Below are 27,849 nucleotides of genomic sequence, written 5' to 3' on the forward strand. Positions count from 1 at the left end.
CAGCTGGTTCAATGGGTGTTAAAACAGCTTTTGCAGCACAAAATTGTGGTTCCCAAGGTGGTGCTGTTTCTTTTCTGGATGGCCATGGGTGCGAGTCCCCCTTACGGAACTGTTTTATAGAGTGTTGTGAGGATTTTGGACCATGTAATGACAGACAAGCAGATATGGCTAAGATATAAACCTTGACAGATGAATGAGAGAGGTCTGTTTTGAAAAGTTCTAACAGATAAGTGAAGACAAAGGACAGCTATGCCTGGCTTAGTTCATATCCTCTGTCAATTTTCCACTTAGCTATATATGATTTTCTAGTGCTAGGTTTCTGGTCTCCCTTACAGCTTTGTAGCATGTCCACTGAACATATGTGCCTGGTAGGGATGAGGACTACACCCACTGAGTCAACCTCAAGGATTTCAACGCAAGATGTATGACCACCCCCTTTCTCGGAAAGGATGTCTACCTGTTGTGGCAGAAGAGGGGCATTTCCTTGGCAAAGCTCAATGGGAGGAAGAGCCAGTGCTGGTTTAAGTCAAAAGAGGGAATATTAAGCTCATACTTGGCCTCATCTTCCTAATCTTATGCAATGCCCTGCAGATGACTGTAAAGTGAGAGAAAGCATACATAAACAGACCTGCCCTCAAGGTAAAGAGGACATCTGTCACCCAGGCACCTTTCTTGGGAATTCTAGTGCAAAACCTCTTCAGCTGTCTTTTGCACTCATTTGTTGGGATCTGTTTTAGTCCTGCTAAAACTATCTGCCAAGCTGTTTTCATGTCCATGCATGTACTCATCCAGTGGTGTCATCACCACTTCTTAGGCCACACCTACTAGATCTGTATAGATAACTTGCACAGGGGGCAGGACTGGGCCCTACATTGCTTGTTTATGCAGCACACAACTGTGGTGTTGTGTGTCCTGATCTTAGGTTGGTCTGGCTGCCAAATGCTCTGATGGCCAAAATCACTCCTACAATTTATTTTATGTTTATATGCTTTTGCTTCATCAGCTTGTTCTAATCCCCCCCCCCCTCTCCAAAGAAGTGTCAGAGGAATCTGTTTTCAGAATCTGGAACTTTGTCAGATGCCTGAATGAAACTTCCTTGTTCAAATGTATGCTCTCTATTACACACACAATTTCCTTCTTTATTCAAAGAGTAAGGGTTAACTGCTCTAAAAGGAGTAAAGCTGTTGTTACCACCTGCTTCAGAAACATACATACCACTGTAGTTTTCACATGTGACATCTCAATGGAGGAACCATTAAAATGCACAGCGCCATGTATCCTAGCAATCTGAGGACCTCCCTTGCGGAAATGCTGTGAAGGCTGGCTATCTTGCTGAAACACTCACAGAAGAATAAGATCTTGTCAGGAAGTAATAAAGCTTTCTGCTTTTACAGTCCAGGAAAGACCTCAAACATGACTTGCATGGCTGGGGAAAGTGAACACTTTTACAAGTTTAGAGACAATATCATCCTGTGCAAAATATTAATGGTGAATTCTAGGGCCATCTGAATCTTTGGTAAGGCAACTGTCTAGGTATGGGTAGATGTGGTACCCTCTGTCCTTCAAAACCAATTACCGGAGCATGACATTTCATAAAGACCCTAGATGCAGCAGCAAAGCACAAAAGCAAGGATGTGAACCGAAAACTGGAACCTCATGCCTTGAACCCTGGGGTAAAATTGATGGCAAAAACTCTTGAAGCAGGGGCCTATTTTTAACTGTCGAATGACATTTACATCAAACGGCTAAACATCGAAGCCTGTCCATCAAATGTTCATTTAGTGAACGTTCATTTTTTTGACAGGGAAAGTAAATAGTTAGCCAACATCTCCCAATCTCACATATACCAGTAGTTCAAACCTAACCAGGTGGGGGGGCTTCGTCTAGTTACTTTCCCGTTCACGGAATGAACGTTCGATGCTTAGCCATTCAATGCCAATGTAATTCGATGCTTAAACATAGGTCCCTTGAAAGGTCAACATTTTGAACTTTGGGACTAAACCTGCAGAGTCTTGACAGGTTCATTACAGGACTTCAAGATACTTTTTTTCTTGGGACCAGGAAGTGTCTTGAATAAAATCCTATTCCTCTGTCTTTTTCAGGCTCTATGACACCCTGTCCCAGGAAAATGTCCGTCTGTTGATGTATACAATGCACCCATTCTCTGAGTATTGCCAAAATACCCTTGGAATCCTGTTGTCTTTAGAAAGTGCAAGTTGTAGAATGACCTGATGACATTCCTTCTGCTCCACTAGAGGTTTCGGTCCTCCCTGAGCCGCACTAAGACACCTGCATTACTCTGACAGGTGTACTGCCCCAGTCAAACTCCCCACCTGACACTGTCACCACGGCAGGTCACGCTCTGGTGCTTGGAGCCAGAAGTGAGAGCCCCGGTGGGGCTTCCCCTCGCTTCACCGGGCAAGTGAAAAAATAATAAGAGTAGTGGTATTTCACTGGCAGCCAAGGCCTCCCACTTTCTTCACAGTGCCAGACTAGAGTCAAGCTCAACAGGGTCTTCTTTCCCCGCTGATTCTGCAAAGCCCGTTCCTTTGGCCCAAACATGCCCTGGGCAACATTTTCCCATTGGCCTAAAAAAAAGACCAGTCTGCCTCCTATTTTTTTTCTAAGGAAGGAAGAAGTGGGATGGTTGGGGGAGGGGGGCTGCTGCAAAGGGTGTTTGCTTGCTGTAGTTGTCCTGGCCATATACCCCTGGTTCACTTTTGGATTTGGTTTGTCATGTTTTGCAAAATTTGCCTCTTTTTCCTGCTTGAGTTTTGTCTTTACCTTGCTCAGGAAAAAAGGGACAACTTTTGTTGGGCAGTTCCTGACATGTCCAGGTAGAAGGCAAAAGGTGTTTTGACAAACTGAATTATTTTCCCCTTTTCCTCCAGCTTTTTGGATACCTCAGCAGGAGGTTGAAAGAGAAGCTCCTTACTCAATGTGGCATCAAACAGCACCACCTTGACATGAAATAATCTGCATCTTCAAGGCACATCTCCTTACTACATACCCCACTGGCAGCTTCCTTATATGATTCATGTACAATGTCATAGCCATACTTCATGGTGTACCTGGAAACCTGAGAACAGAGGCTGCACATATCTAGCACCTCCTTCCTCAAGCCCTTGGTCCTGTATCTCTCTCTCTGCCTTCTGGCTTATTTCTAATGCAGAGACTCTTGAAATCTGAGCCTGTAAGACTGTCAGTTCACCTCTCCTAATGCCCAGAGTTATCTTAAGTGTATGGCTTCTTACCAAACCTGTCAAGAACCCTACTTTCCCTGTAGTTTGCAACTAAATTACTAGTTGCAGCCCCAACTCATCCCTTAATGGAAAATAAGGGCATTGCTGATGGATTTACTACTGGATTCTTGTAAAGGTGCTTATGGGATTCATCTACCCTACAGAAGAAGTCTGGCTTCTTTGGGGCAGGTGAGTTGGGAATCAGGCTGCAAAGATGTTACATTAAAAGCATCATCCAGTTCCTCAAGGACTGGAGGAATAGCCATACATCTAGGTTGTGGCAGGCCTAGAAAAGTACAGTTGTGTAAGCAAACTTACCGTAACAGTAGATGTTCTAGTAAATCACTGCTGCATTAGTCTAAGCTATTTCGGTCCTAACTCCTGAACCGGTCGGCTTTCCAAAGCTTTAGGCACCCTCCATGTGTGCCAACTGCCAAAAGTACATATGGAGCTCCACGTAAAATGTAGCTGGAGTACAAAAAGCTTCAGAGTTTTTTTTTTTTGCCAAGGAAGAAGGTAAGAGTCCTGAAAACGTATTACAGAAAACAAAGAAGTGAACCATAACTATGTACAAGAGAGTGAAAACAACACTACCCTGGCAACACTAATGAACAAGAAAAGTGGGCTGGAGGGAGGAACAGCTACTCCAACACTTATCTCTTAGTACATCTACTGTTATGGTAAGTTTACTTACATAACTGTACATAGATCACCATTGCAGAAGCCTAAACTATTTAGTCTGGAGTAGAAAAATGGAGAAGGCCAATAATTAAGGCTTCAGGACAGCCTCTGCAGAATGGTCCTGGCAAAGCCAGTTCAGGACCAGGAAAATGAATCCAGTTTGTACTGGTCTGTAAAAGTATGTACAGAGGACAAAGTGATCATCTCTAGAATACTTTGAGTCTACTCCTTTCCATAAAGCCACTTAAGAAGCTAATGCCATGCTATAACCCTGCCTGGAAGTGGTTTATTATTGCAAGTATAACAAAAAGTATTAGCATGAGACAATCATTTAGAAATATTCAGCTTTGTCACGGATTACCCTTTCCTCTAACCTTCATAAAAGACAATTAGCTGGTTAAATGACCAATTTTGTCTAGGTAGTATCTGAGCTGCCTGTGTTTATCCAGAGAGTGAAAAATCCTTTCCTCATTGTTCTTTGGTTAAGGAAAGAAGATTGGGAGATTAATAATATGGTGTAAAGCAAAATCATGACTTGAATTTAGGCAAAAAGGTAGAATTTGTTCTCAAAGAAACCCTGACTTTATGAAAAATGATTTGGGGTTAGCTCATCATAAGTGCACATACTCACCTAGCAGAACAGTTTTCCATGTTAAAAACCTGAAATTAGCCTGATGAGCTGGTTCAAATGGAGACACAGTAAGCTTCTCAAATACAAAATTGAAAACTCAGAGGAGACGCACGTTTCCTAGGTGGACAAGCATATAAGACCCCTTTCAAATATTAAAAAATAAAGTAAAGTAAAATCCACTGCTCAGCAAGCAAATGCTGTAGTTCCGGGAGGTACATATAATGTAAGTCACAAAGGAAGCGGAGTACAGCAGAAGTAAGAACAAAACTCCAAATTTAATTCCAAGAATGTGCACTTATAACATACGGATGAGCGCTTTCACCATTACAGCTTCTTCAGATCCTTGTATAAAAGTCACAGTAGACCTCCCCTTATATAAGCAGCTCAATTAATCAATTAAAACAATTTAAACAATTAAAAGCAATGCTGGAGAATTTAAAGAACTCTCCCATATATACACATGTTAATGTAAAGTAAGACAAAAATATATAAAACTTGCATAGTGACCTAAAAACATGTAAATAAACATTCTGATAAGTTAATATTAATAAAATACATAATCAAGAACATATACAAATAAATGATGGTTCATTTTATGTGCCTGCGTTGTCTCAGCTTAGGTTTTATAGAAGCTCTATCATTCAACCCATGCCCCCTATCAGCTTTCAAACGAATGATCCAGTCAGTCTCCTTAGATTTCAGTAAGATTCATAGTATTACCACCCCTCTTATTCACAACAATTATCTCTAGGACCCGGAACAAGAAAGTATGATCATTGTCATTGGTGGTTATATATATGTTTTGCTAAGGCATTGTGTAAAGTGACCTTTCTCATGGTAAATATGCTCTCTCATTCTATCCCTTAATGGCCGGTTAGTTTTACCAACGCGAGGTTTAAGGGTTCTTAATATGCCAAATCAAGGCAAGGAACATCCAGATTTACTCGCGAAATGGCAACGCCTGAACATTGAGGTGAGTCGCAAGTATTTGCAACTACTAATTGACTTTTTCCTCCCTGAGGAGGTTAGGTTAACAGATAATATTAAGCGCAAACAGCAGGAGCTGTTTAGTAACTTTTCGGATAAGGTGGTTGCACCATTGTTTGAGAACTTGCTAGATTGTGTGCTAGCGTATGAAAGAAAACTTTTACGGCAGAAAAAACACAAAGCCACCAGGGATATTAATGATTTTAAATTGGGCAATGTATTCTTATGGCCCAGAACAGGGCAGGATTCCTCTACCACGTCTCAGATGCATAGGGATCCTTCTACCCCCATGCCTCCTAGGAAAGTAAAGGAATCTACACACCTTAATTTTATCAACGATGTTACAAGTAATAGTGTAACAAACGACATGAATGTGGGTGTTGAATTGAATGGACATAACAGCATTACTCCTGTGGAGATGGACTCTGCCCAAGTTTGTACTGGGGAGGTCACCATCAGTAATGATGCATATATTTTGGAAGAAATACCACCTGTCGCTGGGACTACCACAGACAATTGCATGGACTCTGTGGATGTTATTCATATTGTACATCCCAGTACATGTACTAGAAACAACTTATATCCTGAAGTACATGTGATTAAGAATAGACCTGTTTCTACAAAAGAAGGATCAGAGCCTGTTGTTAAACCTAAGAAAGCTACTACTTTGACTGATTCCAGCAAGCTCTCAAGTTTGGATTTGACTTTTCCTCTGCCAGTGCGCATGGAGAAAGGTCCTCGCAGACCTCGCTCCATGAGCAGGGGCAGACAGAAGAGGAAATTATCAGGGGATTTTATGCCCCATCAGACTTTAAAGAGAATGTGGAACAACAAGCGTTAATTTATAATTTGTCCCACATTACTCTAACAGATGATGATACCAGTTTATTAAACAAAGGTTTGAATTTTATTCCTAAAAGCCAGAGCAAATTGACTGATACAATGGTGGACTTACAACTTTTTTGTAGGAATGTAATGCTTAGATTCATTTATGATGATTCTGAGAAAGAATCAGCACAGAGCAGGAAGTTTGCTTTTAAGAATTTAAGTGATTTTGTACCAACTCACCACCCATTAGTTGAAGCATTCCTTAAGTTAACAGAGGAGGAATTGTATAGTTACTATAATACTCAACTGGGACCCCAAAAACAGAGGAGGCGGGATAACTTGAGCTTTCGGGAACGTCAGTGTCTGAGGAAATTGCAGAATGATCCTACCATTATAATTAGACCAGCTGATAAAGGTGGGAAAGTTGTAGTATTGGATATGTCATTTTATATGGAGGCTATGTCCTCCATGTTACAGGACAGGTTCTATGAACCTACTTCCATGGAACAGCTTCACTCTGTTGTCAGATATATTCATGACACGCTTTATGATATTCTTAGAAGTAATTTAATAAATAAGGAGCTATATAGATACCTTATTATTTATACACCCACTATACCGATTATACAAGGTCTCCTCAAGGTACACAAAAATATGAAGAACCCACCCATGAGACCCATAGTTTCTGGCCATGGTTGGGTAACTGAACATCTTTCAGTTTTTGTGGAGAAACATCTGAGATGTGTATTGAATGACAATGTTACAGTCTTGAAGGATTCCAAGCAATTTTTGATTGATCTGTATGAATGTATTGGACACCATGATAGAATCTCTAGTTGTACTTTTGTGACTTTTGACATTCAATCCCTATTTACTGTAATACCTAATGATATAGGACTTGATTATGTGCTAAATTATCTGAAAGCACACAGTACTTGCACTGCAGTATTGATAGACCTCATAGTTCATTTTTTAGAACTAGTCTTGGAGAACAACTTATTCATATTCCAAGACCAGATCTATAAACAGCGTGAAGGCGTAGCTATGGGCACTCCATGTGCAAATAGCTACGCCAACATGTTCCTTGCATATTGGGAGGAACATGTTTTATTTAAGAATGCACTTTTCTGTGAACATGTGGTGTTCTACAGAAGGTTTGTTGACCTTTTTGTTCTTTGGAATGGAACATCAGAACAGCTGGAATCAATGTTATCCATTATGAATGATTTAACTACATTCCTTACTTTTACCATGAACTATTCCACACATAGAATTGATTTTTTAGACCTATATATTGAGAGATGAACAGATGATAATAAATAGGACATGCTGGAGGGACAGATTCATAACCCAGAGGCTCCTTTCACTCTGGAATAAAATCCCAGTCCAGGTTAGGCAGAGTCCCTCATTGACTCTCTTCAAGAGGAATCTTGATGAGTGGATGGGAGATCGTAGGTTTACCCCAGGTATCACTACTGTGTCACTGTTAGACAGAGGCACAGTATACTAACCTCGAAAAAGGGCATAGCAAAATTATTTTAAAATGGGTGGCGAAAGCCAAACATACTCTGGCTAGGCTTATAAATGCCCTAGGGCAGATAGCCTAGTATGAACCTATGAACCTATATGATAAATACGGGGGTCTATCGCAAGGCATGTTACTGCAATTCCTTGTTATTAAGGTCTAGTATGCACCCACAATTTGTTTTTAAGAATATAATGAAAGGACAGGCCATTAGAGCCTCAAGATTGAACCCCACTGAACAGGGATTTATCTCAGAATTAGACAATCTGAGAAATAGATTACTGACCCGGGGATACAAGGATAATGAGATTATACCATACATGGAGGAAGCATACATGTCACGCACCACTTCAAGTGCACCATACTTTGGACCCAGGGTCCAAGATCAAACCGTTGGAGATCATATGTTAAATAGATCTATTAAATTTTCTACTCTGTATACTTCTGATCAATATCAGTTAAAGGAAATTATTAGCAAACATTTGGATATTCTCCTGGTTGATGATGACTTGAAACGCATTGTGGGGGAGACACCAAGTTTCCTATTTCGGAATAAGAGCAACCTAAAGCAATTGCTTTGTCACCCCAGACATGATAGGATTATGAAGAACACTGGTCACACTAAACCCTGTGGTCACTGCAACTTCTGTTCATTTATTGATAGCAGTGAGGTGTTTATACACCCGGATTTACACACCATTTTCTCCATCGAGGCAGATGCAGATTGTATGACACCTAATGTGGTGTATTTAGCTACTTGTCAGGCATGCCCGAGTTTCTATGTTGGTAAAACTAACCGGCAGTTAAGGGATAGAATGAGAGAGCATATTTACCACATGAGAAAGGGCACTTTACACAATGCCTTGGCAAAACATATAACCACCAATGACAATGATCATACTTTCTTGTTCCGGGTCCTAGAGATAATTGTTGTGAATAAGAGGGGTGGTAATACTATGTATCTTACTGAATCTAAGGAGACTGACTGGATCATTCGTTTGAAAGCTGATAGGGGGCATGGGTTGAATGATAGAGCTTCTATAAAACCTAAGCTGAGACAACGCAGGCACATAAAATGAACTATCATTTATTTGTATATGTTCTTAATTATGTATTTTATCAATATTAACTTATCAGAATGTTTATTTACATGTTTTTAGGTCACTATGCAAGTTTTATATATTTTTGTCTTACTTTACATTAACATGTGCAAATATGGGAGAGTTCTTTAAATTCTCCAGCATTGCTTTTAATTGTTTAAATTGTTTTAATTGATTAATTGATTAATTGAGCTGCTTATTTAAGGGGAGGTCTACTGTGACTTTTATACAAGGATCTGAAGAAGCTGTAATGGTGAAAGCGCTCATCCGTATGTTATAAGTGCACATTCTTGGAATTAAATTTGGAGTTTTGTTCTTACTTCTGCTGTACTCCGCTTCCTTTGTGACTCCCTTTCAAATATTGTTTAATGTCAGCATTATGAGAAAGGGTGTGGGGGAGATCTAAGGGCAGATAAGCAGTGATGGCTGACAAACCTCACCTGGTAAGAGTGCAACAGACCACTGGACAGTAATTCTCACAAATATTCAAGAGCCAAAGGCAGCCAGGCATGAAGGGGATCCTGCTTTTTTGAGTGGCACCAACTAAAAAAATCTTTACTTGTACATATATAATTTTCTACTAGCAGGTTCTCATCACCTTTAGTACCTGCTACACAGCCTCGGAAAAAAGATGCCCAAAAGGTATCAATTCCATCATCCAGGCAGTTAGTTGAATAATTTCCAGAATGGGGTGTATCAAACTCCCCCTCTTGTGAGAATAAATCCTGCCAGTGGGAAAGCTTGTGGCAACTGCCCTTGGCCAGAATGAAAAGAATGGAGAACCACTGTTGCCTTAGCCAGAAGGGAGTCACCATTACGGTTTTGGACAGTCCTTTGGAATCTTTAAAAGAACCCTGGAAATAAGGGAAAAGGGTGGGAAGATGTACAAAAAACTTCCCATCTGCAGTAAAGAGAAAGCATCAGACTTCCGGGCTTGTCTTCAAGGAATCACAGAGCTGAATATCTTCAGCTGTCCTGACAGCAGTCAAATAGGTGTTCCCTACAGTTGGATCAATTCTTGGAAGATTCAAGAATGAAGTTTCCATTCGTGAAGGGGGTCTGTCCTGGTCCTGATGAACTTGTGTGCAGCATGGTTTCGTTTTGAGAAAATGCATGAAGGCTGAATAGTTTGACTGAGCTGAATTACTACCTCTCAAGCTATCACCGCCAGTCTGCAGAGAGGGCAAGATCTGGTATCCCATTTGTTCATGTAACATAACACTGTGGTGTTGTCTGTGAACACTTTCACAGGCCTTGGGTACTATATATGATTTGACACTTTCAAAGCAAATGATACCGGCCAACATCTCACTGACATTTCTGTGCTTTTGTCTGTCTACTGGATTCCAGAGATCTTGTACTTTTACCCCCTTTTAAAACCACTCCCCATGTCAAATCTGATGCATTTGTGGTGACTGACTGGCGATAGACTGGAAAAGAGAATGGAATACCTGGATGGCAAGCTATCTAGTTTACCCATCAACCAGTTTCCCTCTTCATAAATCAAAGAACTGGAATCTGAAAAGTCAAAGGGTGTAGATGCTGAATCCAGACTGATCTGAGATGCCACTCTATTTTCTTCATGTGTACCCTAGAATCCTGAGAAACTCACTTGCAGATGCTTGGCTTTGGCTGCAGGAACTCATGAAGAACTGTTGAAACACATCTATTTTGTCTGGAAAAAGAAAGGCTCTTCCCAAGGCCAAATCCAGCAAACATCCCAGGAAAATCATTCTGTGAGATGGGATGATACAGAACACTTCTGCAAATTGATATGAAAACCCAGACTGACTAGATGTTCCTGAACCACTGCTAGAGATTACGAATAGCTAAAAAAAAAAAGTGTCTGCAATGCCCTGGGGTCTGCTAAATGAAATTACTATAGCTAGGCTTTTTGTGAATACCCTTGGTACACTAGAGATTCTAAAGGGAAAACGAAGAACTGATAAGGTAAGCCAGGTACAACTGCAAGTCTTACGGAACACCTGAAATGCTTGGCAATAGGAAGGTGATCATAGGAGTCTTTTTAGATCCAGTTTTATGGTGAAAGCTAGGTGAGGAACCAGCAGTACAAGATACTGAAGTGATAACATCTAAAACTTTGGAATATTGACAAAAAGATTTAGAAAAGAAAGATAAATCAGTGGCCTTCACGATCCTTGTAGTTTTGGAACTAGAAATATCCAGGAATACTATCTTGCACCAAGGAAGATGAAAGGCATGGGTTCTATGACTCCTTGAGACAGCATACTGTGCAGAATAGGAAGACAGACATAAATCTGGTTTCCCGGGCAACAGGAAGTTCCCTGGTAAGGAGGAAGGGAATCCCATTGCTAAGAGTACCCCCAGTGGATTACATTCAGAACCCAAATGTCTGACATTACTTCATGCCAAAAGAGAAGATGAAGTCTCAGGGACATAGAAATGTTGCCAGGATGAGAGGGAAGTCGAGCCTGAACAGTGGAGAGTCACACTGACTGGGAGGACTGTCCTTGGTTTGTGGAGGATTTTCCTTTCTTTTTTGAGCATCATTTCCATTTTTTAAACCTGATTACAAGCTACTTGCTGTTTAAATGGTTTACTTGAAAAGGGAGGCTGTGGAGAAGGGAAACTCATTATTTGGTCTGGAAAAGGATGGTTGAAAAATCTGAGTAACTCCTTGAATCATTTTTTCCCTTTCATAGCACTTAAGCACCTCAGCTGCAGAGGGCTGAAACACAGTCATCTTTTTAAGAGAACATTTACAACTTCAGATGTGATATCATTAGGAAGATTTTGAGAATGAACCCAAGCAAATCTCCTCAAAACTGATTCAGAAGCAGTAGCTCTGGAGAAAGAAATAATCAACAGCATCATACGCACACTTTAAAATATGCTTAGTCACCAGAGAAAAAACTACCACAGAAGCATGATGAAGTGTTTACCTCAGAAGGAAGGTCAACCATTAACCTTTACAAGTTCTGAATAATGCAACAAAAATTAACATATGAGCTTTGCCATTTTAAGATCCTGAAAGTTTAAGTGATAGAATAATATACTTTCTTCCCCAATTTATCCATTGATTTCCTCATCTCTGTCAGAAGGGACATGGTTAGTAGCAGTAACCGGTTTAGTAGCAGCAGATTTAGAAGGATAAATGACTCCTGGGTCTGGTTTAGAATTAGGAAACAGGTACTTGTGTGTCTGCTGCATCTTGTATAACCTCACCAGACCTCTTGGGAGCAGGAGTCGGACCATCAGGAAGGACTGATGTAGTAAGAAAAACATTCTAAATCAAACACTATAGGAGTAACAGGTGCAACTAAACTGTAGCTGTAACAAATCATAATACATTTTATATGCCATAGGAATATCTGTGAACTACATCTGTTCAGCTGGAAAACCTGAAGCTGTACTTTCCTCAGAATAAGAATGTTTAGACTGAGAATAAACTCCTGAAGTGCACCGCTCCCCCCTGTAATGTCTACTGCTCTAACTGAAAAATCATGTCAGAATGAGAAGGATTTCCTTACTGGAAGATTCTGAAAGTAAGGGGGAAAAACAGTAATAAGTTCCCTGGCAAATTCCAGTAAGCTTGCCCTGTCTGTAGAAATACACTTATGCACACTCTACCAAGATTCCACATCGCCATCTAGGCCAAATGAAGATCCTTTACCTGCCCCCCTCCATTGACATCATGTCCAAGATGGTTGGAGAAACAAGATAAGTGGTCTGAGGAATACCAAGCAGCCAACAGCAGAGTCACCCATTAGCAGTTGAGGCAAATTACAAAGTGGTCGGACCCCTAAAGAATTTTTACAAGTTTTTTCTTTGGTGTGCCAAGGAAGGTACAACCATGGAGGCCACAGATTGCTCCACTGGTAAGCCAGAAAGAGAACTGAAGTTAGAGTAGTGCAGCCTGGACGAGTCAGTACTGTGAATGGCAGACAAAGTACAGCTGTGTCTACTTACCATAAATTTAGATGTTTGAGTGTCTTCACTGTTGCAGTAATAACCATATGCATTTTCCTTGCTGTGGTAGCCCTTGGCCAGAGAAAGTAACAGAGACTTAACTCCCTCCTCCTCGGCTGGAGGATGCCATGCACCTGATGTCAGGACATCTGGGCAGAAGGGTCAGCAGCCATCACTGTCTTACAGGTCTTTCTTGCCATCAATACAAGGAGGAGCCCCCTTCAGGAAAAGCTCCAGGCCTGGAGCACAAGGCACCAAAAGGTTCCCATTGTACTAGGGAAAGAACCCTAATGAGTAAGAGAGGAGGAGGCATTGGGGGAGGGATAGGGAAGGGGATGCATACCTCAACCTGAAAGCATGGAAGAGGGGATGGAGGGAGGGAAGACATACTACAACAGTGAAGACACGTCAACAACTACATTCATGGTAAGTAGACAATACATTGCGTTTCATAGGCTAGCTTCCTAGAAGCAAGTGGTTGAGAGTCAGGCTGCAGGGATGAGTTTAAAATGTCATCCACTGCTTACAGCACTGTAGTGGCCAAATGTTTTTTTCTCAGCAAGCTTAAGAAATTCTCAAACCCTCTTCTTAGACAGAGGGTAACCTGAGCTTCCCTATGGAAAACGCTTCATCTTATGGAGTGCTTTCCCAAATGTAAAGCCCTCAGGCAGTGAAGCTGAGGATAAAATGTTCCCAGAGTGAGAATTGGCATACGAGCCTTTGAACAATTGGTTTACATAATCATAAGCCAACTCATTCCCATCTGAATCAAAGGAATCTAAAGTTTCCTGAGGGGAGGGGGACCCGCCTTCTCCCACAAACAGATTCTGCAGTAGCAGGAGGTCTGGCATCACTGTGCTGTCTGGATGGGTGTGAGTTTGGCATAATGGTTAAGGTGTATACCTTACAGACACAAGGTTCCGGGTTTGATTCTCACATGGGGTAATTGCCTAGGCCTAAAATGGCCCACAAGGATAGGTAGCCTAGTATGAACCTATAGAACCTACAGATACTACAAGTTGAAGCACATCCTCAGCCAGTCTAAGCAGATCCTGTTGGTAGCTCTGGGGGTGCTGGGAGTCTGAAGGCTTAAGCTGATGCATGGCAGAAAGGATACTTTTAGGTTTGGCCTTAGGCTTGGTCCTGAGTGTGGTGTCAGAGGTACGTGGACCAGACCGTATATGGGTGGCCAGCTGCAGCCTGCGCATGGTCAACTGATGACCCCCTTAGAGATTTCTCAGGATTATGCTCTCCCTACCTGAAGCACTAACACAGGAGTTGGAAGCAGAGGCCTGCAAAGCAATCTTTGATCCAGCTGACAACCCTTGTTCTTTGACTTGAATGGGCATATGTACAAGGGTCAGGAGGCATGTCAGACTACAAATGGTACTGAACAGTTTCCCAACACTTCCTTGGTCATCAGAAGGGACTGTATAGGCATCTACTATCCTTCAACAATCACAAGTCTGGGTGGACTGGCTAAAGTCAAAGTTGTGTCATCTGCCACCGTATGAAGTTTTGGGTGCTTCTCCTTATGCTTTTGGAAGAGTCGAGAGAAGGACAAGCGGATGCCATAACGTGTGAAGATCCCAGATGCCATTTTTCTGTCTCTAGAAAATGAGCAATGGACTTAGCCCCACAAAGAATTGTGCTCTTACTGAAATGGGCATGATAGGGATAATTTGGAACATCATACTTCAGCCTAAGCAGAAAAGGCAAAGTGACGGAAAGTCCTGATATGGAATCTTTTTCACAATCAAGGAAAAAAATGCACTCGATTCATCTGCTTTTACTGTATTTGTGTTTCGTACTACTTCACATTTTGCTTTTGCTGCTTGATCTTAAAAGTACTCAATTACATTTATTATGCTGCATTTACTACTGCTTGTTAGTAGCCTGATGAAATTGCAACTTATTCTAAGCCTTTTCATTTAAGCACTTGGGCTTCAGGCCAGTTATTTTACATTAAGAAGGTTTGTGGTCTGCACTCTTGTGACAGTAGTGGGTAGATTATGCCCTTCTGAGCTGGGAATTGCTGGTTGAAGGCTTATTGTGCCTGCTTATGTGAACTGTTTCTTTCTGAAACTGGTGCGCCTTGTTTGCTGTAACAGACTAGATTCAGACCTGCTAAATCTAGCTCTGTTTGTATAACGAACACTTGTCCAGGCCATCTTTTTTTGGAGAGAGTTTCCCTGCACCCTAGTGGCAGGAGTGTGCAGTTAAAATTCCAACTTGTCTGACTGAAGACTGCTGGAACAGAGATCAGTTTTGAGCTTTTTAATTGGTTAATTTGTTTAAATCAGTTTGCTCGTGTTTGCTACCGTTATATTTAAACATGTGTCTGCTCTCCTGTGTTAAACTGACCTAAGAGTTTAAATATCTTTAACATAGTCTGGTTACAGGTTTTGCTGTATCCAGATCGGTTTGTGTGATTCCTGTGTTTCCTGCTACGCCATCTTGTGTTGGCCAGAGCCTGCCTGCACTTAGTGGGAGTAAGTGAACTGGTGTGGCATAGGGAATTGAGCAAAGAGCTCAAGGAAAAGGTTGATTGGTTAATTCCAGTGTTTCTATTTTACTTTCCATTTTGTGGTATTTAAACCCAGTATTTGCATGGGTTTGTGCTCGTTTTCCCATCGTGCACCACCACCTCACTGTTTTAATCCTTTGCAAGGTATCTTAGCTGCATTTTATCCTTTACCAGCACTCCTGTAAGTGAGGCCCTTTCCTGCAGTTAGTGTATTGATTTTATCCAGCCCTACTCACACCTATATGTACTCTCCTCAGATAGTTCCCACTCTACTATCCCCTAAACTCTGTTCCACAGATTCTGATAACCATGGATGGATAATTTCCTATGGTTTCTCCTGCTAGTCTGGTTGATATGGGCATCCTGAAACAGTATAGCAACTGTCTTGTGTACACAGACAACCCTCTACCACCACCACCTAAGAGCACAATATGTGAGAGATGCAATTATATTAAGAACCTACAATCCTTGCTGTCTCACTCACAAGCTAGTACATCTGGCACTGAGAAGGTTGTCTGCACAAACACCACACCTCTACCACAACCCACACCTGTACAACACACTCATACATATGCAGGCGTTCTCAACAAAAACGCACCTAAACAAAAGAGACCTCTGAAGCAAACACACACACACATCACAACCCACAACACCAAGCATCACACATAGTACACACGTCTGTGTCTCATAGCCTCTAAGGCCCAGCCACAAACCCAACATACTAGTCATAAGAAACCATTGTGAGACACACAGATGTGCCCCTAACCAGGCTAGACAAGGAGAAACTCATGGTAAGTTGCTTGTCAGGTGCTAGAAAATGCCACATCACACATGCATTCAAGTCTCTTAATAAAAGGTACTGTTACGACTCTGTCATAGTCCATGCTGGTGTGAATGACTTGAGATGTACCTCTCTGGACTATATGGAGAGAGACATGATTGAGCTTGCTGAATATGTGTCCCAGGCAGGTACATCACTAGTCTTAAGCAGCAACCTACCATCAACCAGAATGATGCCTCAATATATACAGAAAATGACTGACTAACAATTGGCTTAGTTTCCTGTGTCATTCCAAGGGGATCCAATACCTGACAGCCTGGGAGGACATGACTGACTGACCACAATGCTTTGCCAGAGATAGCCTTCATCCGTCTCCCCTGGGCTTCAGGCTTCTGGCAAAGGCTCTTGCCTTCCCCACGTGCCTTTTTATGCAAAGTCATGCACACAAAATTACCAACATGAAAAATTTTTCTAAGCGAAATTTAAATGTCATGCTGCTAAATGCTAGGAGTCATAGCATGAAACTGCACTCATTGTAAGCATTGCTTGCCCTGAAGGATGCTGACATTTGTGCAGTCACTGAAACCTTGTTCAAAGCTGTGGACAGCACCCCAGCCTACTCATCCTACCATACTTTCAGACCCAAATGGATGGCTACAAAGCCAAAAGAGGTGGAGTTTCAATATTTATCAAAGATATACACACCTCCAGGCTGGTCAAATGGTATGACGCACAGGAGACAGTCCAAGTGCAGTTAACTGTTGACAAAACACCCATTCAAATCAAGCTAGCTACAGACCCCCAACCATAACTCAGGACACCCACTCCACCTATCTGGACTTACTTGAATCCATCAAGATTCAACCCTGTATCCTGATCCTGGGTGACCTTAACTACCCAACCATAGAGTGGAAGACCTATTCTAGCCCAAATATGAATGCCCAGAAACTCCTTGACTTTGTCAATGCTAATGCATTGGATAAGCTGGTCAACACACCTAACAGAGGTGAAAATATCCTGGATCTGGTCCTAACCAACATGAGTAGTCACTGTAGCACCCCTACAGTGTCATCCTCCTTGGTAAGATCTGACCATAAAACGATCACTTTTGAAGTCACCATCTCCCCTGACCCCCGTCAGGGTCAAATGAAAAAACTTTTCCAAAGCTGACTACAATCTCCTCAGAGCAGGTATAAGTAGCTTCACAACCACCGTCCCTTCAGTTGGAACTAGCACTAATGTCTAAGCCTACACCAAAAAACTATATGAGCACCTACATAGCTGTATGGACTCAGCAATAACAGACAGGACCAAATCATCTTCAGGAAGAGTAAACCTATCTGGTGGACAGCAGCAATAAATAAACTCTATAATAAAAGGAAGAAATTGCTGTCCAGGACCAAGGAGGAGGAGGAGGTGCTAAGTTGCAAGCAATCTCTCCTTTGTCTGAACAAGCAAATAAGGTCACTGGTGAAATCCTCTAAGGCAAACTTCGAGTCCAAATTGGCCACATCCACTAAAGACAATCACAAGGTCTTCTTCACATATGTTCTCAATCTCAAAGGCAACAACCAAATCTGCTCTGAACTGGTGGTCAGTAACACCAAATATACAAATACCATAGATATAGCCAACCTGGTGGCAGACAGGTTCAGTGGAAACTTTACCCCCATGTCCTCCCCAATCAGTAAAACCAAGACATCCCCAGCACCTGCCCCCTCCTATCGTCATCAGGGAGCAGGTCCTTAATGCCCTCTTCAAAGGCAAAATATACATTCTCCATGGGATCCGATAACATCCCTGGCTGTATCCTACATGAACTCAGGCAAGAGCTGTCAGCTCCATTAGACACTCTATTCAACCAAAGCCTGAGCACCGGCTTCATCCCAGCTGAATGGAGGACAGCCACTGTCATCTCTTTACACAAACCTGGAGCTTCCACTGACCCAGGCAATTACAGGCCCATCAGTCTAACTAGCCTGATCTGCAAGGCCATGGAACGCATTATCATGGACCTTATAAACAAGGACATTGGCAGCCTCCAAACGTTTGACCCCACACAGTTTGGCTTTGCCAAAGGGAGATCATGCCTGTTAAACTTGGTTGACTTCTTCGAAACAGTCACCAAAGTCATGGACGAGGGGAACACTGTGTACACCACCTACCTTGACCTAGCCAAAGCCTTTAACACTACTCCCCACTCGGGCATAACAGATGAACTCTCCCAGGTAGGTATCAACCTGTATGTTACCAGATGGGTAACTAACTGGCTCATTGATAGAACCCACTCACTCAAAGTAGGGGAAGCCACCACTAGTAGTAGACCCGGAATGAGAAGGGTACCCCAAGGATCAGTCTTGGGGCCTCTATTGTTTGGGATAGACTTTTCCGAGGTGCAAGCCAAAACCAGTGGTCTGTAGCTGACCAGGTTTGCCAATGACTGCAAGCTGGCCACTGTCTTAAATTCGCCTAGTGATGTGAATATGCTCCAAGAGGGCCTTACCCCAAACTAATGACTGGTGTCAGAAGCATGGCCTCAAACAGAATGACAAGAAATGCATCATTATCCCCTTTGGGGAAAGTGGCATCATCCCCACTACTTATCACATTAATAACAACGTACTAAGCATGGAATCAGTCATGAGGCACATCTACTTAGTCTCATACAGATTGCTCACAGGTGACCTGTGTCTGGCATACAAGGTGATCTCAGACCCAGCCTTGATGGAGTTGCTGTATATCTGCAAGACAAACTCCACTCAAGCAAACCGCACGCAAGGCCTTAACCTGGTCTGTGACATTAACAGAATTTGCTGGCAGGATAGATGCGTGTCCCAAAGACTCCATTTGTGGAACAGAATCCCTCTCTTTAAGAGGAACCTGGACGACTGGATGGGAAACAGAAAATACAACCCTGGGTTCCCACCAGTGTCCCTGTTGGACAGGGGAAACAGGTGCTGACTTTGAGGGAACATGGGAAAAATTCCTGACTAGGCTTAAAGGGCCTCTGGGCCAATAGCCTAGTATCATCCTATGAACCTGTAAGAGGGATATTAGTTCTAGAACTCATTTAAGAGAATGCAATCAAAAGAGAAAAAGGAAGTTTTCCCTAAACGGGGCACTTAGTTTTGATGTTTTTTGTCCAATCAGCATAGACTACTATTGCAGATGCTTACATCTCCAATGGCAAGAAAGAGCTATAAGACAGTGTTGGATGATAACCCTTATACAGAGATGTCTTGATATTAGGTACAGGGCATTCGCCAGACCAGAAGGAAGTTAAATCTCTGGTACTCTGGCTGAAAGGTTATCACAGCAAGGAAAACCTATATGGTTATTACTGAACAGTGAAACACTATGAACATCAAGTGGCACTGCAGTAAGCAAACCACTGAAAGTCTCCCACAAGCACCATATCCTTTGTCCCAAACACACAAAACCTAAAATCTGAAAGGTTTTAGTTAAAATACAAACTTTTCCTCACAAAAACAGTTTACATAAGCAATAACATGCTGTTGTGCTGCTGTTAAATACTGTGTTCTCTACCTAGTGTAAATGGCTAGAGAGTTCTAATCTTACAGCAGTCACCTATCAATTTGGGGTGGTGGAAGGTTGGTATAATGGTTAAGCTGTTTACCTTACAGACACAAGGTGCAGGGTTGGATTCTCACTTTGGGTAACTACATACGCTTAAAATGGTCCACAACGGCAGTTAGCTTAATACTACTCTATGAACCTATGTACTATGAACATGGCAGCTACCTTAAAAGTACAAAGACAGTCCAAATCACTTTGCTTCTAAGCAAAAGTTACAACTTCTGACAGAAAGAAAATTAGCTTTCCTCAAATATTTTGAAAATAGAACCAGGAACTTATGTCCCATCTCTTGAAGGATTACTAGCTAACTGACAGCATCATGGTACCTGCCTAAGAAGCACTCATTTTGGCAGCAAAAAAGCTCTGAATCTTTTTGTGTTCAATTGTCTTTTATACAGAGTTCCATGTGAGCCCACTGTAGTTAGACTGCATGGAGGGCTCCCCAAAGCTCTGAGAAACTGGGAGGTGCAGGGAGAAGGACCCAAGTAGCTTAAACTAATCCAGTGGTAATCTATGTACTGAACATCTGTCTGTAGCCAATCTGAGCCTGACAGAACTACTTAAACTTTTCAGATGAAAGACTCCTTCATCCTGTAAACAGCATCTTCAAATGATAAATCCACAGGTGGCAAGGGTTAGCCTTTAATCAGAATCCAAGGAGGAAGATGTGGAAAGTTGGTTTATGTAAGTCAGTTCTTCACCTTTGGCTCTCTCTGGTGGAAAGGCTCCCTCTTCCTTTTGGCAGAAGGGTATCCCTGGGGGAGGACCTTCTCAGCTGTAGATTTCATAAACACTATGAAATTCTGTGTCAGACTGAAAAGGTCCTTCCTGAGAACAGCCCTAGGAAAATTCGAGCCAATGCTGGGGAAAACAGACCAGCAACTGTTTAGGCTTTAGTGTTTTGGGTGTCAGCTTACAAATATAGTCCAAGGTAAAAGACTCGAGATGCAGTTAAGTGACCACAGCCCTGATCTAACCTCTTCAAACTTCTTTCGGGTTTTCCCAGTTAGGGGACGCCACAGCGGAACTCCGGTCCGCTAATGATTAGCAGTGGATTTTTACGGTGCAGAGTTGCCAGCCCAACACCTAACAGGCAAACCCATTCACGCACGCACCTACCTGCATGTCTTTAGATGTCATTCAACCACTGGGAGGACATGCAGACTCTACACAGAAGGCACTCCAGCCGAGAATCGAACAACAGAACCTCTTCCTGTGAGGTGACAATGCTAACCGCTGCACTACCGCAGTCAACCTCTTCAACTTCCTCCTAAAGATAAATCAGAGCTCTCCTGCTCTTTTCCTCAGAAAAAAAAAAGTACTTGCTTATCAGAGGTCGAAGACTGCACAATAGCTTTGGACCTGACTGACGACAAAGTAAGTGCATGTGGTTCACAAGGACATGCCTGTAATCAATGACATGGCAGCTTCTAGAGGAGGAATAAGTGCAGCTTTACTCTCTTGTAGCTGTAACAAGTCATAATATATTTTCTGTGCCATACAGATTAATAATTGTCCCAATCAAACATCTCTTTGAAGTTAGTAAAAATGTCTTGTGAAATAAATTACTTCAGCTGGGAACTCTGACACTGCATCTTCCTTACTGCCAGTGGGCTTGTATGAACTAGGTGCTAGGTATGGGGGCTGCAAAGGCACCTCACTTGTACTATCAATCTTAAGCCTAGAGGAGATGTCAGACTGCAAGATCATATCGCTGCAGTCCCAAACACTCTTCGCCTTAGGGCACTTCACTTTCATCTTCTTGGGGAAGTCTGAAAAGGAACCGACAGACTACACAACATGTCTAGACTAACCACATGCTTTATGTTATAACTGTTTTTCAAAGGTGACAACCTGGCTTTTAACAGTCCTGTGGTACAGAAGTACACAAACTGAAAACAGCTTGCCACACTATAACGGACTCAGGCAAAATTAACAGAAGGTGTGAAAATCACTGAGGAATCTGCTTCTTGCACCTTAAACAATTGTTTATTTTATGCTCGGACATCTATATACAACTTGGAGTTAGAAAAAATAAGACATTTCCTCAGTGGGGTACTTCTCAGAATTTCTGGCTTCAGGTGGACATGATGGGCTGATGATGCCAAAGAAAAGTGTGAGGTACTGATCAGAGTGCAGCAAAAAAGAATTGAAGATAGTGCTAGCCAACTTCTCTTATTCTACTACTGATGCCCTGTCCTTGGAAGGGGGTTGTCAACCAGGTCAGGAGGGGGGGGGAAAGTGGAAGTTGTAACATTCTGGCTGGCCTTCACTCACCAGAAGGGAGGATTCCTAGAATTCAGCACTTCAACACTGCACAATGATCATCTCAGGGCTTTTGAAGCATTATGACAAACTGAAGATGGTGCTAAGTAATGCTGCTTGCATATGAGGAAAATATAACTGCTATCAGGAAAGCAGTCAAGCAAGTCTACCTGGAAGGTTGAAAAACAAAAAGGTGGATGAAAAGCAATGTTGGCGAAACAATATTCATTTGTTACACTACTGCATAACTTCTCTATAAAGTAAGAAAGTGTAGATTCAACAGAAGGCACATGCTTCACACCATCCTCTTAGCAGATGCACAATCTACTTTACTACAACCACTTCTACAGATGTCAAAGCTCATTCTTGAATCTGGGTCATCAGCACTGCCAAGTGGATGTTTTCCAATACATTAAAACTGTATAGATGTACTGTTTGGTAGGCATGAAAGTCTGTCACGGTTTTACGCATTTAATAGTGTGTAAACATCAGAAGTAGAGTAAGATATTCTGCATATGGTTGAGAACCACTCGAGCAACATTTGCCCTTATTTTATTATGTCACAGTTTATACAGCACTTCATACAATTCATTATCCAGAGTGAAGAGAGCATGAAAAGCCTTGAAATGGCATTTTCAACCAAACTTCATGCCAGCCTCATTCAAACAACGGCTCAAAGCCTACCAGTACAGTACACCAGGGCCAGCACTCAAAAGACTTTCACCACTCTGCTTAACAGAGGAAGGGCCTCTCTTAAAAGATAACTACTACTTTAGGAAATACTGCTGCTAGCAATGAAGCAGAAAAAGTGTTCAAAGGTATGTTTCTAACAATAACAGCCTCACCTCTTCAAGGTTTTGTAGTTCTCTGATCCAGAATTTTGCACGCTCAAAACTGCTTCTATCAGTCAGATCTGAAACAGATGAAGAGAAACAGTTTGAGTGATTAGGTTTCAAACCGATAATAAAGTGAAAAAGAGAGAGAGAGAGAGACAGAAGCAAGGTTAAGTTCTTACCATAACACACAATGGCTGCTTTTGCTCCACGATAGTAAATGCGACTCATGGCTTCATACCGCTCAGAACCTGCTGTGTCCTGTCAAAATATTGAAAAGACTCAAGATAGGTTGATACAGTTGGCGAACACTGATGAAAAACAATTATGAAATATTCATCAAGCCAAGGCACCATAAGTATACATGCATAAAGTTACAGAACAACATGTACACAAAAAAAAAAGTCAAGTCAGTCTTTTTTTTTTTTTTTTTTTTTTTTTTTTACAACATACTAATCTTCAAAGAAAAATGTGGCACACAACTACTGAAATAAATAAGTCTATATTTCTTATGATAGAGTATTAGTGAGAAGACATGAACCCAAGCTGTTCCTGCATTTTTTAACATTTTTAATGCTTACAAAAATGTTTTACATTGGAAGTTAATTGAAATTTGTAGCGTATAGTTCTTAAGAAGTGCACTTAATGACTAGACCTAAAAGAAGGAGAAAATAGTGACAGCTATCACAATTGATGAAGTTGTCAAATGTGAAGACTGACAAAATGGAGAATGATGAATGATAAGGCAATATTGCCATCTGAGGGCCAGCAAAAAACTGCAGAATAAATAAATGCAGCATAAACACTGTGGGACAAGATAAGGGCATCCTCCAAAAAACCAGATTCATAAATTAATCGCTTAACTTGATTTGTATTTATTCACAGCCAAACTGTGGGGTTCTGAGACAGTGGATACCATGAAATCTGATGTAGCGGTCATTGAGGAGTTAAAGAGAACTGGGATTAGAAACAGAAATGTGTATATGCTAAATGGTTAAAAACATGAAATGAAAATCAAGTGGACTACGAAGACACAGTTTGGAAGAAAAATATTCAAATACGGGTGCCGGAAAAAGGAGACAAACTATTGTGTGGCCTATTTTGTCCAAGTAGCCTACATGTTTGGTAGCTTAAAACTGAAAGGAGCCCATAGACTGTCTGTTCCTGACACAATGATTAAAGGTTACTGAGACACAAGGTTTTGTTCAGACTTACAAGATCAGATACTGTTCTTCCTGAGGAAGACTTTAAAAGGGTTGGAGATAACAGTTTTTGACAATGGTGACAATGGTGACTGTACACAATCAACAAAAAATAGCACAGTTGTTGGCATCAATAAGAGTATCAAATGAGGCAGATAAGTTTAAAACGTTTGACATAGCTATATTCAAAGTATACTCCCCGTTGTTTTAGACATAGGTTCATAGGTTCATACTAGGCTATCTGCCCTAGGGCATTTATAAGCCTAGCCCAGAGTTTTGTGGCTTTCGCCACCCCTTTAGTTTGAAGGATACTATGCCCATTATTTTGCTGTGCCTCTGTCAAGCAGTGACACAGAGGTTATCCCTGGGGTATACCTGCGATCTCCCATCCATTGGTCAAGATTTCTCTTGAACAAGGCCAGCGAGGTGCTCTGCCTCACATGTACCGGGATTTTGTTCCACAGCATAGGGAGTCTCTGGGTGATGAATCTGTCCCTCCAGCACATCCTATTAATAGCCGTGCTGAGGTTTAAGTCTCTTGCCCTTGTAGTTCTGATGGATTTAGATTTTTTGAGGTGAAGCATGTTCATTAATTCCGGGTTGGACATGGCCTTGTATGTCAGGCACAGGTCACCTCTGAGCAGACGGTAAGCGACTGAATAGAGCTGGAGTTCCTTCAGTCGGGCAGCATAAGACATATTTTAGAGACCCTTTATCCTTTTGGTGAGGAACTTTTGGGGCCTTTCCAATTGCTGCAGGTGTCGGGTCAGATACATTCCGAATGGGGCATTGTACTCAATCATTGGTCTGACGAGTGATGAGTACAGGGGAACGATGACCTCCTTTGATCTAGATGTGAATCCCTTCATGATCAGGTGGGCAATGTAGAAGGTATTCCTAACTACTTTGGCAACGTGAGTGTCAAACGAAAGGTTACTGTCAACCTGGGTCCCCAGATCCCTAATCACCTCTTCTGTGCTTAGTGGATTGCCACCTATATGGTAACTAGGGGTAACCTTGTTTTTCCCGAAGGGTATGACTATGCATTTTTTGGCGTTTAACTTTAGGCCATGGTTCTGGCACCAGTTATCCGTTTCTATGAGACCCTTCTGAAGGATGTCTGTGTCAGATGGGTTTTCAACTATGGTGCCCAGTTTGCAGTCATCTGCAAACTTTGTCAGCCATAATCCTCCTGTGTTTGCTTGTACTTCTGAAAAGTAGATGCCGAACAAAAGTGGGCCCAGGACTGAGCCCTGTGGGACACCACTTGTGACAAGCTTGGAGTCTGACATGGCACCAGCAACTCTGACCCTGTGGGTTCTGTCACTTAGCCAGTTTGCAACCCATCTAGAGACGTATGGGTTTACATTTACGCTGGTGAGTTTTTCAATGATACCCGAGTGGGGTATTGTGTCGAAAGCCTTTGCCAGGTCAAGGTAGGCTGTGTGGACTGCCTTGCCCTCGTCAATGGCTTTGGTGACTGTTTCGAAAAAGTCAACCAAGTTTAAAAGGCATGATCTGCCCTTGACAAAGCCAAACTGGGTTGGATCCAAAGTCTGCAAGTCCCCTAGGTCTTTATTTATGAGTTCCATTATGATCCTCTCCATAGCTTTGCAGACCAGGCTTGTCAAGCTGATGGGACGGTAGTTTCCGGGGTCGGTGGAGGCACCTCCTTTATGAAGTGGGACCACCGTTGCCATACGCCACTCCTTGGGTACGTATCCTGAGGTGAGGCTAAGATTAAACAGCTGCCCTAGCTGCGGGTTTAATTCCTCATTGAGTTCGTGATGCACACAACCGGGGACACCATCTGGTCCCATGGATGCTGTGTTTTTCGCCTTGGAGAGAGCAGTTCTCACCTGAGCATTTGAGATGTTTGGGGGACTACAATCCTCTGGTATAGATATCTCTCCTTTTGGGGGGGAGGGGAATTTGCACTGAACCTGTCAGCCAGTATGTTGGCAATGTCTGTAGGTTCAGTGATTTTTACATCATTTTGAACTAATTCTGAGCATATCTGGGAGTTTCCTCCCAGGTTTCTAACATAGCTAAAAAAGGCCTTATGATTGTCTTTTGAGTCCTTAGCGATTTTTCTCTCAAAATTTGCCTTGGATGCTTTTATGAGAGATCTCAGTTTTTTACTTATAATGATCAAGGGTGTCTTCCCTTTTACGGATTTTGCTCCATCTTGTAGTAGCTTCTTCCTTTTGTTGTAAAGCTTGTTTATGGCTGGGGTACACCAGACTGGACGCTTGCCTTTGGTACAAAGAGTCTTTGTTTTGTTTGGGATTGCCTGGTCCATGCAGTCCTGGAGGTGCTGGTAGAAGGCATTTGTAAGTGATTCAGCGGTTTGAGTAATGGTTTCCGCTGGCTCGGGGGCCTTGAAAGAGACCACACCAGTCTTCAGGAGTGTGAAATCGGCTTTTCAGAAGTTCTTCACTGTGGTCTTTTTTATCTGGCGTGGGGGCGGGATGTGGACTTCCAGTGAGATTAGTTTATGATCTGATCTCACCAATGATGGGTATACTTCTGGTGTTGAACATTGTGACCCCATGTTTGTGATGATGAGATCTAGTATGTTTTCTCCTCTTGTGGAGTAATTTTGTAACATTTGTAATGCACAGGTAATATATTCAAAGTATACTCCCCTTTGTGTTTTAGACATTTGTAATGCACAGGTAATAGTGAAAGTCATCTGTTAGCAAGATCCTAAACAACTCAAGAGAGCCTGAAGGGGCAGCATAGGGAAGGAAGGGGAAATGTATCACTTTGGAAAATGGAGAAGCATCTAAGCTTTCTGCTCTTAAGTTAAACATGTTTAGATGGCCTGCTAAGGATAACGCCTTAAGTTTTAGATATGGCAAATAGACAGCAAGCAGCACACAATATGGTAAAATAGGCTGGGTGAAGTGAAATATGGCTGGACTAAGTACTTTGGTCATTACTCATTTGTTTTTCTTTGGACACATTTAAGATGGTAACTGTTTCTGCAGATGACAATTCAGATTTTTTTTTGTGCAGTCTTACATTACTGATATAGTGCTTAACTTCCAGCTAGTGAAAAGCTGGGGTCTCCTATCGTCTAAGTGAATTGTCTGAGAAATAATGACTGCAATTCAATATAAAAAATATCTGCCATAATATTAAGGATTTAAAATACTGTGCTAATGTCTGACGTGTGCAGTTGCTTATGTGAAAGAATCTGAGATGCACTGCTTGATGTGGGGAGTTTCTTTTTCCACCGAGTGAAAGGCTGGTAGAGGCACGCCAGGGCTCTCCACTCCACTTTTCTATCCAACTTTATTAGCAATGACTGAGATATCACACTGTAACATATTACTCAATATTGAAGATGTCTGTAAATTAATGCAACAGGGAAACATGAAAAATTGTTAAACTGACCGTTTTAATTTTATACAAAGAAGACTATATAGAAGGAGCTCTGAATATGAGTCCCAATTAAGGAGCTATCCAACTGTGATAGCAGAACTTTTTGTCAGCACTTGAATCAACTGTATCATACTCAAAATGAACTGAATATGAGCTGCAGACTTGGGGAATTTTTTTTTGATGGCATAGCTGCACATGTGATGGTATGGTTGCTAATACAAAGGAAGAATTAACAGGGAATTTTAAAAGAGACAAATGAGAGGGAAAAACCTGTTATTGATTTTATACCAATAGAATTTCACAGTGTTT

General features: G+C 41.9%; 1 protein-coding gene across 1 annotated transcript in view; it reads right to left on the minus strand.

The window, feature by feature from the left end:
- RAB24 (RAB24, member RAS oncogene family) overlaps positions 1-27,849 on the minus strand; it is a 1,334,059-nt gene that overhangs the window by 903,956 nt on the left and 402,254 nt on the right. Inside the window, exons 4-5 of the mRNA XM_044069307.1 lie at positions 23,131-23,209; positions 22,961-23,028 (exon numbers count right to left, since the gene is read on the minus strand). Coding sequence (XP_043925242.1) covers positions 22,961-23,028; positions 23,131-23,209 — 147 coding nt within the window. The remainder of the gene's footprint in view (positions 1-22,960; positions 23,029-23,130; positions 23,210-27,849) is intronic.

This window comes from Protopterus annectens, chromosome 4.part0 (genome assembly GCF_019279795.1).
Source record: "Protopterus annectens isolate FY-2018-M chromosome 4.part0, PAN1.0, whole genome shotgun sequence".
Classification (NCBI taxonomy): domain Eukaryota; kingdom Metazoa; phylum Chordata; order Ceratodontiformes; family Protopteridae; genus Protopterus; species Protopterus annectens.